Source organism: Agelaius tricolor, unplaced genomic scaffold (genome assembly GCF_023055355.1).
Source record: "Agelaius tricolor isolate 1412-34295 unplaced genomic scaffold, bAgeTri1.0.p SCAF_5, whole genome shotgun sequence".
In the NCBI taxonomy this organism is placed as follows: domain Eukaryota; kingdom Metazoa; phylum Chordata; class Aves; order Passeriformes; family Icteridae; genus Agelaius; species Agelaius tricolor.
In genome coordinates this window covers 5,706,281-5,723,594 of record NW_027269265.1, presented here as the reverse complement: position 1 = coordinate 5,723,594, position 17,314 = coordinate 5,706,281, and the positions used below count along the sequence as shown (strand labels likewise).

The 17,314-nt window shown below is 42.7% G+C and overlaps 1 protein-coding gene across 8 annotated transcripts; it reads right to left on the bottom strand.

Moving 5' to 3' along the window:
* Positions 1-109: 109 nt before the first annotated feature.
* PCNX4 (pecanex 4) lies at positions 110-17,100 on the bottom strand. 8 transcript variants are annotated; one of them, XM_071426215.1, is made up of 13 exons: positions 16,957-17,038; positions 16,427-16,577; positions 14,117-14,224; positions 13,088-13,814; positions 11,246-11,425; positions 10,643-11,157; positions 9,733-9,833; positions 9,462-9,584; positions 8,247-8,646; positions 5,001-5,104; positions 3,546-4,576; positions 2,861-3,047; positions 110-2,076 (listed from the first exon to the last, which is right to left on the bottom strand). In XM_071426215.1, the coding sequence occupies exons 4-13, from the start codon at positions 13,780-13,782 to the stop codon at positions 1,825-1,827; spliced, it is 3,588 nt and encodes a 1,195-aa protein (XP_071282316.1). In that variant the 5' UTR covers positions 13,783-13,814; positions 14,117-14,224; positions 16,427-16,577; positions 16,957-17,038; the 3' UTR covers positions 110-1,824. The 8 variants fall into 8 exon arrangements, with proteins under 8 accessions (XP_071282316.1, XP_071282314.1, XP_071282321.1 ...); XM_071426213.1 differs by lacking the exon at positions 16,427-16,577 and having other exon boundaries at positions 16,957-17,100; XM_071426220.1 differs by lacking the exon at positions 16,427-16,577 and having other exon boundaries at positions 8,247-8,610; positions 16,957-17,100.
* Between the last annotated feature and the right edge of the window lie 214 nt (positions 17,101-17,314).

Genomic DNA, 17,314 nt, shown 5'->3' with positions numbered 1-17,314 from the left:
ATCTCTGCTGGAGCACTGGGCCCAGTTATCAGCAGCTCTCCTCAAGGCTGGGGAGCAGATGGACAGAACCCAGAGAAAGGAAGGGAAAAGGATCACAGCTCTCTTCAGCTCTTTCTCAACTGGTTTATTCAGTTTACAAAAGACAAAGGATGAGGGCAGAAATTACAGCCATCTTTGACTGCTGCAGTCAAAAAAAAAAGATAATTAAATTTTCTGTGACCATATGGAAGACAAGTAGTAAGAAATTTACAATGGGGCAAGGGAGGGTTAATTAGTTTTAGGAAATAGCTCCAACTTTCCAGCTGCTGCAAGAGCAGCAAAGAACTGGAATTGCTTGAGGAGTTCATGACACTCCTTGCCTTGGAAGTTTTAAATCAGAGTAAACATCTGCCTCCTTGTGAGAGGTAGCTGAAATAGGTGCTCTCTATAAGCCCCTTCCACATCACTGCCATGGCTCTGTATTTCCAGATGCAGCTCAGGGCCCAGGACCAACCTGCTTTAGAAATCCACCACACCACTTGCATAGTTTTTAAAAACCATTTCTGGCCACTATCTAAAGGAACAGCCAGCAGCTGTGAACCAGGACAAGGCTCTGTGGCAAATTTCATGAGACAAAAGGTCTTAAAGGTGAGGAGTAAAAGTAATAAATGTGCTTGGACTCAGACAAGGCTGGGTGTTCTAAACCAGTACTGCTTCAGTTATGGAGCATCTCTGATTTAAATCGATTCTGCAGGAGTAGGAAATACAATTCCCAACTCCCTGCTCAGCATTTGCCTACAGTGTAACCACTGTAGTGCTGAGAAAACACAGTTATGTGCTAAGACTGGTGGTAGTGAACAGGATAAATGAGCCACTGGAAACTGGACCTGGACCTGTTTTCAAGGTGACCTGTAATGTTACAAACCAGCTGGCCAGGTCTGTTCCAGCCTGTAGTAAGGTTAAAAAAATAAATACTTCTAGCTGGATTTCCACCCACCCCCCCATCATGAAGCTCTCATTGCATTTGTGGAAGACTGGTTAGGGAGGCGGAGAGAGGTTGAAAGCAACAACATATATACACAGATATATAAAATATATATCATATATATGGATACTGGAAGAAGGAGATGAAATCATAGCATTTGTTCTTAAAATTTCCTCTGTCCCCTAATTATATACATTTACTTCTTTCATCAATAGTCACCCAGGCTGTCAATGTGTCAGAGCACACACTGGTGTATATAACATTCTTTTTACCAAAACAAGTAGTTTGGTAAAAATTGTCCCTTAGAATTTAGTTAAAGCATGGCTGATAACTTACTACATATAAGGAAGATCAGTGAGAGTCATATAACAAATGCTAGAACTGAACTCAGTCCAATATAAAATGGCCAGAATAAAAAAATTCATATAAATAGTCCTATGTACACTTTGGCCAACACTACAAGAGGCCATAACCTGACTGGCAGTGCAGGTCACCTGTCCACGGAAAAAAAAAGTAAAAGTAAATCAGAACGCACCAAAAATAGTTAATGAGCAGAATTATGGTAATGATAAGAATTATGTTGCTTTTCTTTAAGCTGGAGAAGAGAATTTCAGCATGTGGCTCACCAGCCACAAGGGCAATGGTGTCTCACGGTCCAGCAGCAAGAAACCAGACCCCACCTTCCTGCCTGCTGCAGGCTCTGGCCAGCACCACCTCTGTACCAAGGCCGTGCACCGGCCTGGCAGCGCCACCCTGAGAGGAACACCTGATCTGTAGCACACAGGGGAGCATGGACATTGGATGGCAACACACAGAGGAAAAGGACAAACCAGCAACAGCCATGACTGAGGAAGGAGGGCCTAGAAGAGAGGCAGCTGCAGGAGCTGTGAGGAGTAGACGGGGTAGCCCAGGGGCGGGTCGGCCGCCTGCACGGTCAGGTTGCGCAGCAGGGCCGGGTGTGCCTGGATGCTGTAGCGCTCCTCGTCGTCGTTGGTGGCGTAGAGCAGCTCCCAGGACAGGTTGGCCCACTGGCCTCTCACAGCTTCAGCATTGAGCTTTCCCACCTGGACTAACAGCTCCTGCAGAGTGAGGACTCGCCCTGTGTAAATTCCCTGCAAGAACAAACAGATGAGGATGTCCAGGACATTGTCTGACAAGAGCGTTTTGGTTACAAAGCACTGAGCGAAGCTTTGGGGTTGTGTGGCATTTTTGGGGTTTTCAGGATGAAGGAGGAATTGAATTTGACCCTATGTTTTTAGAAGGTTAATTTATATAATATAATATAATATCATAAAATAATAAAAGAATGCTATACTAAAACTATACTAAAGAATAGAGAAAGTATCTTGTTAAACCTTCTGTAAGTATCCTAACTAAAAGGAGTCATGACTGACTCCCCAGAGTCCCACACAGCCTGACGGTGATTGGTCATTAAGTAAAAACAATTCACATGAAACCAATCAAACAACCACCTGTTGGATAAACAATTTCTAAACCACATCCTAAAGCAGCAAAACACAGGAAAAGCAAAAAGAGATAATTATTGTTTTCATTTTTCTCTGAGGCTTCTCAGCTTCCCAGGAGAAAATGCTGGGCAAAAGAATTTTTCAAAAAATATGACAGTGACAGGGCTGCACTCTATGAACACTTTAAACACAGCAAAGTCTAAACCAGTCCCCTCAGTTCAATGCCTCCACTGGAATATAATCAGGAAATATTGCTGCATCGAAAGAACAGTGCAGTGGGGTTTTCAACAACAGTGGTGTCAGTTCCTCTTTAGTCTCTTTAGTACAAACCAACCTTGCAGAGCCTTCATGTTTTAGAACACAATTACAAGAGAGGGAAAAAACAGTGAAAAAGAAACCCAAACTTTGACTGAGTAATTTTTCTCCTTACCATGCTTGGATCATGCCCCAGTGAGAACAGGTATGGCTTTTCCTGCAGAACTGCTTGCTGCCACTCCAGGTCTGACACCAGCCCAATGTACCAATCGCTTTCGTATCCCTCCAGGTAATTCACCAGCTCTCTGAAGTTCTCCACTGGGCCCAGGCTGGCTTTGTCCAGCATAAGTTTAAAGGTGTATCTGAAAGGTGCAGAACATCACACAGTCAGTTGTGTGGCAAAGACAGGAGGAAGAAAGCTCTTCAGGCCACAGAGGATGGAGAGGCTCCACCAACTCTGTCAGTCACTTCTTGCCAGCTGAGTCACTGCCAGTCAGTCTGGTTGTGCTTTTAGCTCACCCACATGTGAAACACATCAGCTTAAACACCTCTCATTCACTTCCAACACTTCCCCAGTGCCTGATAATGGTTACTGCCAAATATCTAAATCCAGCACAACTGCTGAGATCTGGGGTCAATGAAAACAGGTTGCTTTTCCCCATTTAACACAGCAGATTGGAGGCAGCTGCTGTGGAGAAGAAAGAACCTCCATACCACAGGCTTCACTGCCTGGAGTCACAGGCAGTATTTATATAGGAAAAACCTACAAATAAATTTTAATTATATGGGTTTAACAAAACATTAGAAATTTATATAGAGAAGTGTCATTTCATTAATCTCAGGAAACTGTTTTCTTTTACCTGAATGCTTTTAATGCCAGCTGGAAGAGCTCTGGTTTGCCTGTGAGCCAGTCCAAGCCAGCAGACCAGGGGATGCCACCAGTGTATGCCCTGAAGACGTGGCGAGGGGCAGGCACGGCGTTATCCAGCCCAAACAGACCAAAGCAGCACGACAGCACCCCGTGGATGTACAGCTCTTTCAGAGCTTGATCTTTCATCAGGTCTGTGAGTAAACTGGAAGGCTTCTCTTTCAAATGAAAAAAGTCCAGCTGGCTCAAAACAAAGTGGTACCATTCCTCAGGAAACCTCTGCCTCATTTCACTGACTTTGGAAGAAGGCACTGGAGCTGTTCTCCATTCTTCGGGGATGCTCAGCAGCTCCGAGTAAGAGCAACTGAATTCTACACGAGGTAAAACTTCTGGCTGTTTCCCTTTGTCCACAGCAGGCAGCCCAAGCACCATAGCCCTGTTTAATTTATCTTCTGGAGACATTTCTTGTAGGAAGTCTTGTGTTTCTATAGACCCTGGAATAGACAGGTGCACTTTGGGTGTCAGTCCCAACTGCCCAGGATCTTTTCTGTCTCTTGTTCTGCTACTGGGTTCAAAATCAAAAATGTCACTCTCATCAGTCCAGTCCTCCACTGTATCAACACTAAAGCTGTCTTCTTCCCTCAGAGCTCTGGATCCTTTCACTGCACCACTATGCTGATTTTCTGGAAATGATTCTTGTTTGTTCTTGTTGGCACTGCCTGGGCTTTCCCACGTCTTGGATTTTTTATAACAATACTGGACAAGCATCCATACAAGGACCTTCACAAAATCATCTTTCAGGTGCTTTAAATTCTCATGGGAATCAATTATTCCAGATAACACATTCCTGGCATCAGAATACAGCCGCACAGGAACCACAGTACAGGGAGTCAGGATGTGTCCAAAATGGGGATTGGGAGACAGAATCCTCGTGTGCTCCTGATGTTCAAAGGCCATTTCAAAAATTTCATCCACTCTGTGAGCTTCAGCAGCATGGCAGGATGTTTCCTGCAGTTCTAGCCCCTAAAGCACACATGAAAACAGCTTCCTGTTAGTCTTCACCAGGACATAACTTTAATGCTAGCAAGCATTGCAACAGAATTACTCTGAACAAGATGATTGTCAGTATTTCCACAACTGAAGCTACAAATCTATCCAGAGATAACAGCAATAACAAAGCACTCACTGCAATATCAGGCACAGATCAATGTCTTAAATAAATCTTTGCTTGATGCAAATCTTATTAGCCAGCTTATTAAAGCTATTCTGTCACAAGCTAAATGATAAAAAATTTCACATCTGCTACTCATGTAAATTGCAAGGCTAATTAGTACAACACTCATCTTAGAAAATGAAATGTAAATCAGTTATACTGCTGAAATGTTACACAGCAAAATGTTTGCACGATTTCCAAACATCAACATCTCAGTGCTCAGCATGCAATTACCTTAATGTTAACACCACAGTATGTGAAGCCTTTTTCCAGCACCAATATCCACATCAGCCTGTCCTGAAAGCGGCACAAGTAATGAGACCCAGGCAGAGAGAGACCTGGGCAAGAAAATAAACCAAACAAAAAACTACATATTACCTTTACTACATGACAAGGAAAGGATTCAAAAGCAAACACAAAATATTTCTGCATCAGCATTGCAATCAGTTAACACTGGCTAACCTGAGAATCTTGAAAAAACTGGCTGAAATTGCAGCTTTGAAAAAGCTGTGGAAAGTTGGAAAACCTCACACAACTGCAGGACTACATTATTCCCACCAGACCAGGGTTAAACAACTCCACCCTCAATTCCCTTTGCAGAGATGACTTTCATGATTAAAGATCATTTTTTGGCTGCATTTCCAACCACACAGTTCCCACTGGAGTGTTCTCTGGAGACCTAAAGTCCTCCTTATTGAGAATACATTAAAGAATCATTATATATACCACAGGAGTTTCCTAATGGCCCAATTTGCTGTGGAGTAGGAAGTTTATTTGTTATCAGAGAAATAAAAATATAACTGGACTGGAGTTTGAAAATCAGGTCTATAACAACAGCAAATTAGTACTCAAAAAAAAAACCCCACCAAAATAAACCAGCCCAAACTTTTTCTTTTTTTAACCTATGTCACAAAAAAAGCAATGCCAAATTTCCTAAAAATTGATGGTTATACTGTATTTGAACTATAGCTGAATGTCAAGCCCCATAACACAATGGTTCTATTCTTAAGCATGACATTTGCTGCCAGTTTATGAACTGCTCCTGCTGTCACTCATGTCTGGTGACCACTCACTTGCAGAACATTTTAGTTTTAAAATGTTGTAAGGTGAAATCAGTGAAACCAACCATTAAACAGTAGTTAAAATTTAAGTAACCTTTTCTAACCCACTGAGCTAATGAAGTGCCTTTTCTTGCTAACATTTTGCAAAGACTTTAATTCCTTTCTTGCTAGCAGTTAAAACTACTAAAACTCCTTTACACAGAAAAAACTCTGGGTTTAAATTAGTGACACACAAAGTGCTATCGCTTCCTTTTGAACTCATCTGAGAACACCACAGTTTTTCTTGCTTCAAGACAATCATTCACAGATTTTCCCATTAAAGAAGAGACTTTTTACTCCTCAAGACTAGTGTTTTAAATTATTTATTCTAAGGCATACATGCCACCACAGTCATGATGGCAATGGGGGAAAAACCCCTATTAAAATACTTATATATATAAAATATAGATAGATATAAAAGATAGATAACATATATATATATATTTATGACAGATAGCTATATATTATTATAACAAATATATCTATTGTAAATAGAAAACATAATGGACTAATGCAGTAGACAAACTGAAGTATTCTTGAGAGAAAAAAACTTCATGGTTTTATTTAGTACCTCTCTCTAACCAGTGATGCAAGGGCAGCACATATTTCCTAGTAAAGCACCTGGATATTTTCTTCAGAAAAGCATGATTAAGGTTAACTTCCACTGCCTTCAAACATTAGGCCACTTTTCCAGCCATAAGCCATTTTCTAAGAGGCTTATGTAAATATTTGCCTCTTGTCTAAGGGCTACAATCTTTTGATTATTTAGGTTACACAAAGGCTGTTTCTCAAAAAAATGACCTTGCAATTTTAAAACAGTTACTCTGTCTCCAGCTGGGAAAAAGACTGGGCATTTCTTCACCTCTGTCTCTGTAATTCTGTGAAAAGCCCATCACAATGCCTTTACCAGGCTGTAAATCCACAAGTGCTGCTGCAATCCCACCTCAACTGCCTGCACAAGATATGACATTAAATCTTATCAATGGGTTTGTTCTCAGCTGTTTACTTAGGCTACATCATGTATTTCACAAATATCCAGTATTCACCATAACAAATTAACATAGCCAAATTAGCAAAGTCACCTTCTGGATGCTGAGTAATGGGATTGATGCAGAGACAGACAGACTTACAGAGAGCAGTCTGACACACATCCTTTTCTACGCTGTCTGGCTAAAGAGCCCAATTTACTGCCTCCAGCTAGGTGGGATCAACGCATTCCATCCTTTTTACTCAGTAAAGATTAGGGTTGATACTGTTTCACCACCATTTAGTCTCCCCTTAAAGGTAACAAAAGAGTTATTTTTTACTAGGATTGTAACAAGTAGACATAGTAGAATCATTAGCTGGGAAAGATCTCCCAGATCATCAAGCCCAGCCTTTGACTGAATACCACCATGTCCATGAAACCATTTCACAAACTGCTACATCTCCTTGTTTCTGGGATGCTCCCAGGGATGGGGACACCACCACCTCCCTGGGGAGCCTGTTCCAATGCTTAACCATTTGTCCAGGGAAGAAATTTTTCCCAAAATCCAACCTGAACCTCCCCTGCTGCAACTTGTAGCTCTTCTATTCTTTTCTATTCTTCCCCTTTGTCCTATTGTTGGTTGTACAAGAAGGATAAAAGTAACCACTTTTTCCTGAGCAATCTCTGAATATCAGATTTAACCCAGCTGTGAAACTTGGGTTTTCAACCACTGATTCTCCTCCCTTCGGAGGGATCCAATCCCAAGGGTTTTAGAGCATTGAGAGGGATCTGATCCCAAGGGTTTTGGGGCACTGGGAGGGATCTGATCCAAACCTTTTGGAGCCTTGGGAGGGATCTGATCCCAAGGGGTTTAGGGCACTGGGAAGGATCTGATCCCAAAGGGTTTTGGGACATTGGGAAGGATCCGATCCCAAAGGGTTTTGGGGCATTGGGAGGGATCCGATCCCAAGGCTTTTGGGGTATTGGGAGGGATCCGATCCCAAGGCTTTTGGGGTATTGGGAGGGATCCGATCCCAAGGCTTTTGGGGCATTGGGGGGGATCTGATCCCAAGGCTTTTGGGGCATTGGGGGGGATCTGATCCCAAGGCTTTTGGGGCACTGGGGGGGATCTGATCCCAAGGCTTTTGGGGCACTGGGGGAGATCTGATCCCATGGGGTTTTGGGGCATTGGGAGGGAACCAATCCCAAGGGGCTTAGGGCCTTGGGAGGGATCCAATCCCAACGGTTTTGAGGCCTTGGGAGGGATTTGATACCAAGGGGTTTAAGGCATTGGGAGGGATCTGATCCCAATGGGTTTGGGGCGCTGGGAGGGATCCAATGCCAAGGTTTTGGGTGGAAAGCCCCACTTGCTGCACTGTTTAGCTGCATCATTTCAGTGCTCCCTGTACGTACCCAGGCCGCCGGCCGCCAGCGCAGACTGCAGAGCCGCAGCCAGGCCGGGCACCAGCTGCCGGTAGTAGACGGTGTCGGAGCAGACGCAGGCGGTGCCGCCCGCGGGGCCCGGCCAGCTCCGCAGGGGCCGGGGGAAGCCCACCAGGAACACGGGCAGGGTGAAGAGGGGCAGCAGGGGCGAGGACAGCAGCGCTGAGACGGCCACCAGGGCCAGCAGCACGGGGAAGAAGGCGACGTTGAGCGCGATCAGGGCGGCGCTGGATCTGCGGCGCTGCTTCTTCTCCGTCCACGAGGTGAGGAGGATGGCGATGGCAAAGTGCAGCTTGGACAGGAACTGGAGCAGCCGATCCCGCAGGAGACCGACCTGCGGCACACGGGCAGGAAGCGCACGGTTTGTAGTCTGCAGCACACTCGGCACAGATACAGCAATTTTAAGAAAATGAAGCATGGCTATCATTGCTTGGTGTGAGATGCTATCTTACAGATATACAGATTTTAGCTTCTGTCTGCTGCTGGGTCCTGGCCCCTGCTGTAATTCTCCAACAGAAACAGAGACTTCAGATAACAATTATCTGCTAAATTTTACAATATGACCATTACCTGTTGGGGAAGATGAAACAGGAAAGCCTTATAAATATGATTGTCTGGTATAGAAACTATAAGTGAGATTGAACTGAAAGCAAGCTTTGAGATACCTCAGTTACTGAACAACTGGAAAACAATGGAGTGACCAGCTGAAGGTAATCCCCTTTTGATGAAACAACACCCTCTGCCTGCAGACAGGCCCAAGGGTCAGAGCAAAACCTACTAACTTGGCAGAAGGGGTCCAAAGAGTGGTTTTTAGGGTTTAAAATGTAAACACAGTATGGTAATGTAATGATTCTTATAGGCTGTATGTAAATGCTATAGGATTTGTATATTGTACTAGATTGGTTAGTGAGAATCAGAATATTCAACACAGAAGAAGATTTATTGTATTGTAACAGGAGCCTCACTCTCTTACCTTTCTTACTCCCTTATGCTCTTCCCCTCTTACTGTCTCACCCTCTCACCCTCTCTCCCTCTCTCTTCTCTCAGGCCTGCTCTGAGCTGTGGCTGGCAGCTCCCAGCAGGGCCCTGCACCCAGGCCCTTTGCAATAAACCCCAAGTTCCTGACCTGGCTGCAGAGATCTCTCATCTCCGACCCCCCACCCACCCCAACGCTCCTAAAATTACCAGCAAGAGTTTGATTCCTGTATCAAGGCTCCTGTTCCACCAGAGGTCTGGATTAAACACCAACATTTGTGCTGCTGAGACAACCACCATGTCCAGTAAGGCATTTTCTGTATTTTGCCAGACCTAAAATAGAGATATGTTAGAAACACATTAAAAACCACATCTATTATCTCATGCTTTCATGACCTGGAATATTTCTTCCAGGTCACCTTGGTTCTCAAGTCATGTAGAAGAGCATTTCTAAGGCTAACATATTTAAAATTTAAATTACCATTCTGAACATCCTTGTGAATCCAATGGAAACAGACACAGAATGCAGGTTTTGTAGGGAATGGTCAAGTGACAGGAATGCTATCATAGCAAACGGAGACACTGCAATTGAAACAAAAGAATCATTGACCTTCCAAAAACACAACAAAAGTCAACAGAGGTAAGCAGTCTTATTGCAGGATGGAAATCCCAGCACAAAAAGAGAAACCTTCCCTTCATCATCACAAACTCCTCTTTGTATTACACTCCCACGATATCAAAAATTTATTTGCACTAATAGCCCAGGACAACAAACATTTACATTGATGCTTAGCTCTTACTTGCTATTAGTTCCTTTATCCTTTATTTGTTTCTCCAAGAGAATAGTCAAATAAGTAAAAATAAACATGGAATAGCAGTCATCAATGTATTTCCCCAAACTAATGCTTCTTTATGAAATGAAATAATTTAAATCGATTTTTTATTCCCTCAAAGTAGATGCATTTGTTACTAACCTACCAGAAAGGAGGCTCTTCCCTTTACTAGCAAGCTCTAAGAACCAAATATTTGGTCAGCTTGAAGACTTTCAACTCATTTTGTTTCCAAGTACATATTTTTAAAAGTTGGTACTGCAGTTGTAACTAAAATCCTTTAAAAGGCCCTGCTTTCTCAGCTGGGCTTTTAAAAGGCTCAGTTTTTTAGGTTCACCCCTATAAAAGATATAAATCAAATCACTTCCAAATTTAATCACTTTCAAATATGTTGGACCAGTAACTGAACTCAATGCACAATTTAACAAGACATAAACAAGTATTTCCAGCCACTTGGTTTCCCTTGGTTCATTCACAGAATCTTGCACATACAGCAATTCTAGAGTTTCAATCTCCCTATAAGCATCATCTAACAAACAAGAGACAGTGGTGTATTCCTACCTAGTGTTAGTAAAATCCTCCTGACAACACCAACTTTCATTAGCCTTCTTTGCTTCTCCATGAACACAGCCACAGTCCTGACATCCTTTGGGTAAAAGGGGTTTCTGAAGACTCCAAACAAGTACACTCTCTGAATCTCTCTAAGAATCCACATAATTACAAGTAATAGGATCAGAATGTAACTTGCTATGGCCTGGGGTCTGGCTTGGGAAAATGATGAGGAGCCTGCAAATTGATGCAGCAGACTCGCTTCTGTGAGAGCAAATGCCAACACAGCCACATAGAAAATAAATTCCCTCCATCCAAATTGTATTCTAAGACCCCTGTGAGCATTTTTAGCTTTGCTGGAGGCTAAATGGCTGATCATGGTGTGTTTGAGGGCAAACCCAATCTCACTTAGGTTAAGACTCAGTATGAACCCAAATCCAGTCATGAAGAGGATCACACCGAGGGGGCTGGGAATGAAATACGATGCTATTGCTGTTCCAGCAGAAATGAGAAACATTACTAACAACCTGTGAAGGAGAAAATAAAGAAGATTTGCTTGAAAAGAAAAAGGTTATAAACAATACTGGTGTATTTTACAATTGTATAAACATTTACTTGGTGTTACTTGACATAGGTGAACCTCCTAGTCCAAACTCCAACAGTTGTTCCATTCCCCAGAGAAAAAGTGCATCAAGTGGGGGCAGAATTCCCATTGCCCACAAGAATGGCAGAAAAAGAAACAGGATGTGCAAAATCTGGTTTGTCTGCTCTAGAATGGGTGCGTTGACAGCAAACCTGGATAAAAGAAGAAATGGATTTGACTTCTGTGAAAGGAAAAATAACTTCCATGTGGGAAGACTTCCTGTTTAATTACTACAGCAAATCCCAAAGTAAAAACCTTACACATTCAACCTATAAAACCTAATGAGTATCTTTTAAAAGGAAAAATAAGGACATATATTTATGCTCGGGACAGTAACACATTAATTAGAACACCAGAACACAGACTAAATTTTCATTTAAAAGTTTTTGAAGCCTTCAGATGAATACAGTGATGCAATTATCCCAACTATTTTTGTTACTGCTGTGATAATACACTGAAAAAATACTTGTGCAAAAAAGAAAGGTTCACAGGCTCCAAGGCCTCAACTGTTTAACAAAAAATTATAAAGTATTTTTTCAGAGACACAAAAGCAAACTTTCATGCAATTTCAAGGCCCAAGATCTAAGCTTTAACACTAGAACTGGCATGTTGCCTGTACACCTACAGATAATACTGTATCTTCCTAAACTGATTTATTTCTACATAAAAATGTCAAAATCTTCCTGCAAAACCACAAAGATCAGAATTAGAAATTTGCATAAATTCTAATCCATATGTAGTTTACCAGTTAAAGGTGGTGGACTGCCAAAATATTTGGTTTCTCTCTCCTTTTTAATAAGTAAGCAAGCTCAGAGGAATTTTATCAAGAATTTTGACAATGTCTTAATCTTCTCCTCAGGAAATTGGATAGAAGAATTTGGAGTCCAAGACCACATGTATAATTTTGTACCTCACCTGAAGTGGCAATTAGGGTAAATCATTAACAAGGACATCTCCCAGTGCAAACCTAGCAAATTCAAACATGCTTTTTTTTAATGTATCTGAAGTAACCCACCCATAAAATATGTACATGTGACAAAGTGCTATAAATATCACCTGACAGGGAGAAAGAATGCAGAGAGTAAATCTAAAAGTATCTTGTTTTAGGAGGCTCAAACTACAAATACTTCAGCTAAGACACTCATCTGAAAAACAGAAATGTGACTCTCCTAATTTTTAGACTGACACAGCTCTTTCATACTGGAAAAGCAATTAAAAATCCAAGTTCAGAATCTGTATCATAAAGTCACAGCAATATTCCCATTTGCTTATCCATTCATTAAAACCAAATTCAGAAGTTTTTGGCTTTTTTTGGGTTTTTTTTTTGGGTTTTTTTTTTTGGGTTTTTTTGCCTGTTGTATAAAAGCCTCTGCTATCACTTTATGCTTATTAGGAAGCATTCCAGGATGAAATCTGGACATAAATCCAGTAATCCTGAAGCTTGCAGTGTTTAGATTTATGATTCCAGGTCAGGAACATGTGTTTTCAAAACACATCCTTTAAAAGGATATATTTGCAAATGCTCCAATACAAAAATATGAAAAATGACGTGGTAGAAGATAGCTAAAACTATCTCTTACTTACAAACTGCTCTTCCTAGTTTACATGGGATGCTATAAAAATTTAAGAGCCTTTTATACACAGCATAGAACCTCAATTTTTATCATATATGCATCAATCTTCTTCCTTTGAAGTTACTACAGTCGATTAGAATCTCAAAATAAATTTTCCTCAGAAGAATAATTTAACCTTTCCCATCAAAAATACACAGAATAACCATCACTTTAAGTGGCTAAATGCATTATTACGTTTACCTGTGTGCAAGATCCACTGCAATAAAGACAAAAATGTAGAAAGGTCTCATCAGAGCAGTGATTTCATAAGTATCCAGTGCCTGGAAAGTGGCTGTTTCAGTGGCTGTGTTTATGATTAATGAATACTCTCCTATACATATGGTCACCCATCCAAACACAAAGATCACAACAGTTCCTCCAATGTTGTTATATAACAAGGTTATTCTGTTTGGCAGCAAATACCAAGTTCCCAGCCCACACAATACCCCTGCCAGAAGGGAATGGAATACAGTGTTGATTATGTACTTCTTGCCAGGAATAATAAATTTTACTGTCTCTGAACCTACACAGCTGGAAAATTCAAACTCATCTTCATCTGTCAGGGTATTCTGAATTTGCATTCTTTCTACTGTCACTGTTTTCTGCTTTGCATAGAGGTTTGTCATCTGAAGAGCAAGTGCAGTAACAAACATGAGTGCTCCCGACAGCGCTGCTGTGCACGAGTCCTTCATCACCCCCAGCTGGTACAGGAGTGTTCCCACTCCTCCCCAAAGCCATGGTGTCAGGAAAAGGATGATCTGGTTCACATAGATGTAGGGAGGGGCACAGTAGCCTAATTTGAACCTGGGACCTCCCAGCAGAGTCTGAGGGAAGCGCTTCAAGAAGAACTCCTGCTTGTAGTCATTGAGCAGGGGGACATCTGGCCCCATCCTCATGGCTCAGGAGTGCAGGCTGGGGATCATCTTTCCTGGAGGAGAACAGGAAGGAATACATGGATACATTACTGATTCTGGAACTCAGAACCCAGGGAATTCTTGTGTCTTCTTTTTATTTACCAAGCTACAGTGGAATTCTGACATGCTGCCGTTAGAATTTCTCAGAATACAACTACTAAGAAAACATCTGTTTTAAAATGTGAACACATTCTTTCAGCTGAAGGTTGCAAATAAAAATATATGTTATTGGGAGATGACAAAACCAACCCATCTCCCCATCAGAATGCCTTCCTAAAACTGACATTCTTCCCACTCAATCTGATTGCAATCACACCTTGCCACAGCCCTCCAATTCCAAATCCTGTTAAGGATCTCTGTACACAGAGTCTGTGTTTCCAGTGAACAGTCACACAAGTGCAAAGACTCAGGCACACAGAGGTCCCTGTAAAAAAAAAAAAGAAAATTAAAACTTTATGCAATAAAGCTTTTTCTACATAAATATGTTAAAGTATTACATGCAATAAAGCTTTTTTTACATAAATATGTTAAAGTATTACAAATTGTTTTCCACATCAGCATTGTTACTGTCCTCCCTATACAGCCCAGCTGCAGGACAGGATCTCACGTAAAGTAAAATAAGCAGTTCACTTTCTGCTTCCTAAAACTTATAAATTAAAAAAAAAACAAACCCAAACACAATACTTGTGAGTTTCAGCAGAATTAGGATATATTCTTCATGGTGCCAATGGAAAAAGCTGAAAGAAAGGAAAAAAAGATACCTGTAGACATTTACAACAACCCATCAAACAGAAATAGGTTTGAATGCTCATTCAGAGAGGATCAGGCAATGTAGAAACAATGAATGTAAGGTGATAACTGTGATATTCAAATATAATTCTGTGCTACTAATCATGAAAGCAAGAATCTAGGAGTGACAGGCAGAAGTACTCAAGCTAAGAAAAAGGGTGAAAAAAACAGCACAAAAAAAGCAGTGCCAATGTCACTAATAATAACTCTATGAAAGAGAGTGTGCATTAGGAGATGTGCAAGGACAGAAATTCTGACTGACTTTCTTCCCCTGGAGCTGTACAATCTGATGAATATCCATTGCCATCACTGGTGAGACATTAAAAATTAAACATCTGGCTGCCACAGAGTCCTCAAATTACTGTGGTCCCTTTTTGCTACAATACCAAACCTTTCTGAGCCCTTCTGAGGACAATTCACCCCATTTATTTAAACAGGTCTCAGTCACTTGACTGTTGACAGATGCTGATCATTGGGGAATGAAGCTGGAAACAGTGCAAATGAGATTTTATGCATTATCATGACTGAAAATTTACATTCCACATCCACTAAGTCAATATACTCCATCATGGAAAGCAGGACCCCACAGGCTCTGTAACTACTCTTTACGTAGGCTGTGGATTTTTTTGGTTTTTTTCAACAAAATATTGAAAAAACAGGGGTTTATTTTTGGTCCTACTATTTTAAGCCACTGAAAGTTTCTTAAATGTAAGGAGAAGGCAGCAGTCAGCCCTACTGGAACTAATGGAAAAGACACATGTTGACAATGGAGAGGGGAATTCATCCCAGCCAGCTGAGGAATTTGAAAATGTAACAGCGACACACAACTAAAAACGAATTTCAAATGTAATTATAAGATATCACAATTGAATCAGTCTTCTTTAGAAAAATAAGCACTGTTTAGAGGGTGCATGGGCATGGAGCTTAAATTGCTGGGATAGCTACATGCAGTAGAAGATTTATAGGCATGGAAATGACAGAAGCTGAGTTTAAAAAGAAAATATAGAACCAATAGGTGCAGAGTTTTCCTTGAAAAACAGTTTTTGGGCAGCTGAGTTTTTCTGGGCTATTTTTGTTTCAAGTTCCAGTCTGCATTTGTGTTTGTTAGTTTATATTGCTAACCAAATGTTAACAAAACGTTCCCCTTACAGTTTCTGTGTAAACAATAGGCATCTTTGTGTGAGACACAAGAATCTACAGACATAAACAATATAGTTCCACTTGGCTCTGCTCCAAAACGAGCCATAAAAAGAGGTGAATTTATTTACTGAAGCTTGCTAACTATGGAAACTCTTCCCTCTGCTGTTCTCCCGGCTTCCAGCTACTCAGGTAGCACATCAGGACTTCAAAGGGAGACTCATCCATGTCTTATTCCTGTGCAAAGCCCTAGCAACAAGGCTGCACACATTTGTGAGTGTTTACAGGACCTGGCTTCAATACACATTCCTGACATACAGGCCCAGCCCCACTTTGACAACTTGCCTGGATACCCAAACAACGCCTAACACAACAGTCTGTCATCACCCAGGGGATCTGTGCCACTTGGATACCATCACAGCAAGGATGGAAAAAGGGCTTTAACACCATAAAGTCGCTTCACAAGTTTTCCCCGCAATAACCTCGTTATTACAAAGGGAAATAAACAAACCTTGCCACAAATTCAAGCAGGAATTCACAGGAGGCCATGAATTTTTGTCTAAATGGACACCATCCTTCACGTGGGCTGATGTTGGATCAGCTGAGTTTGGTTTGCATTTATTTTTAGCAGATTACAGAGTATGTGTAGAGCTGTCTGCCACCTAAGCAGCTGAAACACATAGGGCTTAAAAATCCTTACCTCGGTGGTCTTACCGGTGTTTAAGGGTAGGGGTTACAAACCACCTGCTAGCCAACTGGAGACGATAAGGGACATGGGAGGTGAAGGGGAGGCTGTGGCATCCCCTGTCCCACCAAATCCAGATGCTCCCACACACCGGGTTAAACATTCCCTGGAGGAAAATCCGTGGCTAAAGACCCCACTGTGCTGCAGGCCAGCTTCCAGCCAGGAGGAACAGGCTGCGAGTCCCTGCTCAGCAGTGCTGGCTCCATTCCCAGGGCACACAGCATTTAGGACAGCACATCCCATCAGTTAAGGGACGAGCATCCCGGGATCCCCTTTGGGAAGGGTCGCTGGCCGCCTCCTCCCGAGGCACCGCTGCCCCTGGCCAGAGGGGCTCCCACCGGGGCCACCACACTTCGCACCCACCCAGCTCCCCTCACCTCTTCTGCAGGCTCTGAATAAAAACACCCAGCGAGTACAAAAAACACCTCTGCGGTCTCCGGAGGGGAAGGGCCGGGGGGCAAACCCGCGGCAAGGACGGCACCTACCTGTGGCCCAGGCTCGGAGCGGGCAGGGGGCGGCAGGGCACGGGGCCGAGCCGGCGCTGGGAGGAGGAGGAGAAGGAGGAGGATGGCGCAGCGCTCCCGTTCCCTGCCCGCCCCTTTTTCCCGCCCCTCAGCGGCCGCCGCCATTTTGCCCGCCTGAGGGAGGCGGTGGGGACACGCTGCCTGCGGGAAATGGCTCCGGCCGGCCCCGTCCCGCTCCCGGCGCCGCCTCGGCGGGGTCGGTACCGGAGCGCTGAGGGGCCGCGGTGCTCCCGCTCCCTCACGGGTGAGGGCAGCATCCCAGAATGGATCCGGGTGGAAAAGACTCTGGCATCATCGAGTCCAGCCCATGGCCAGAGTG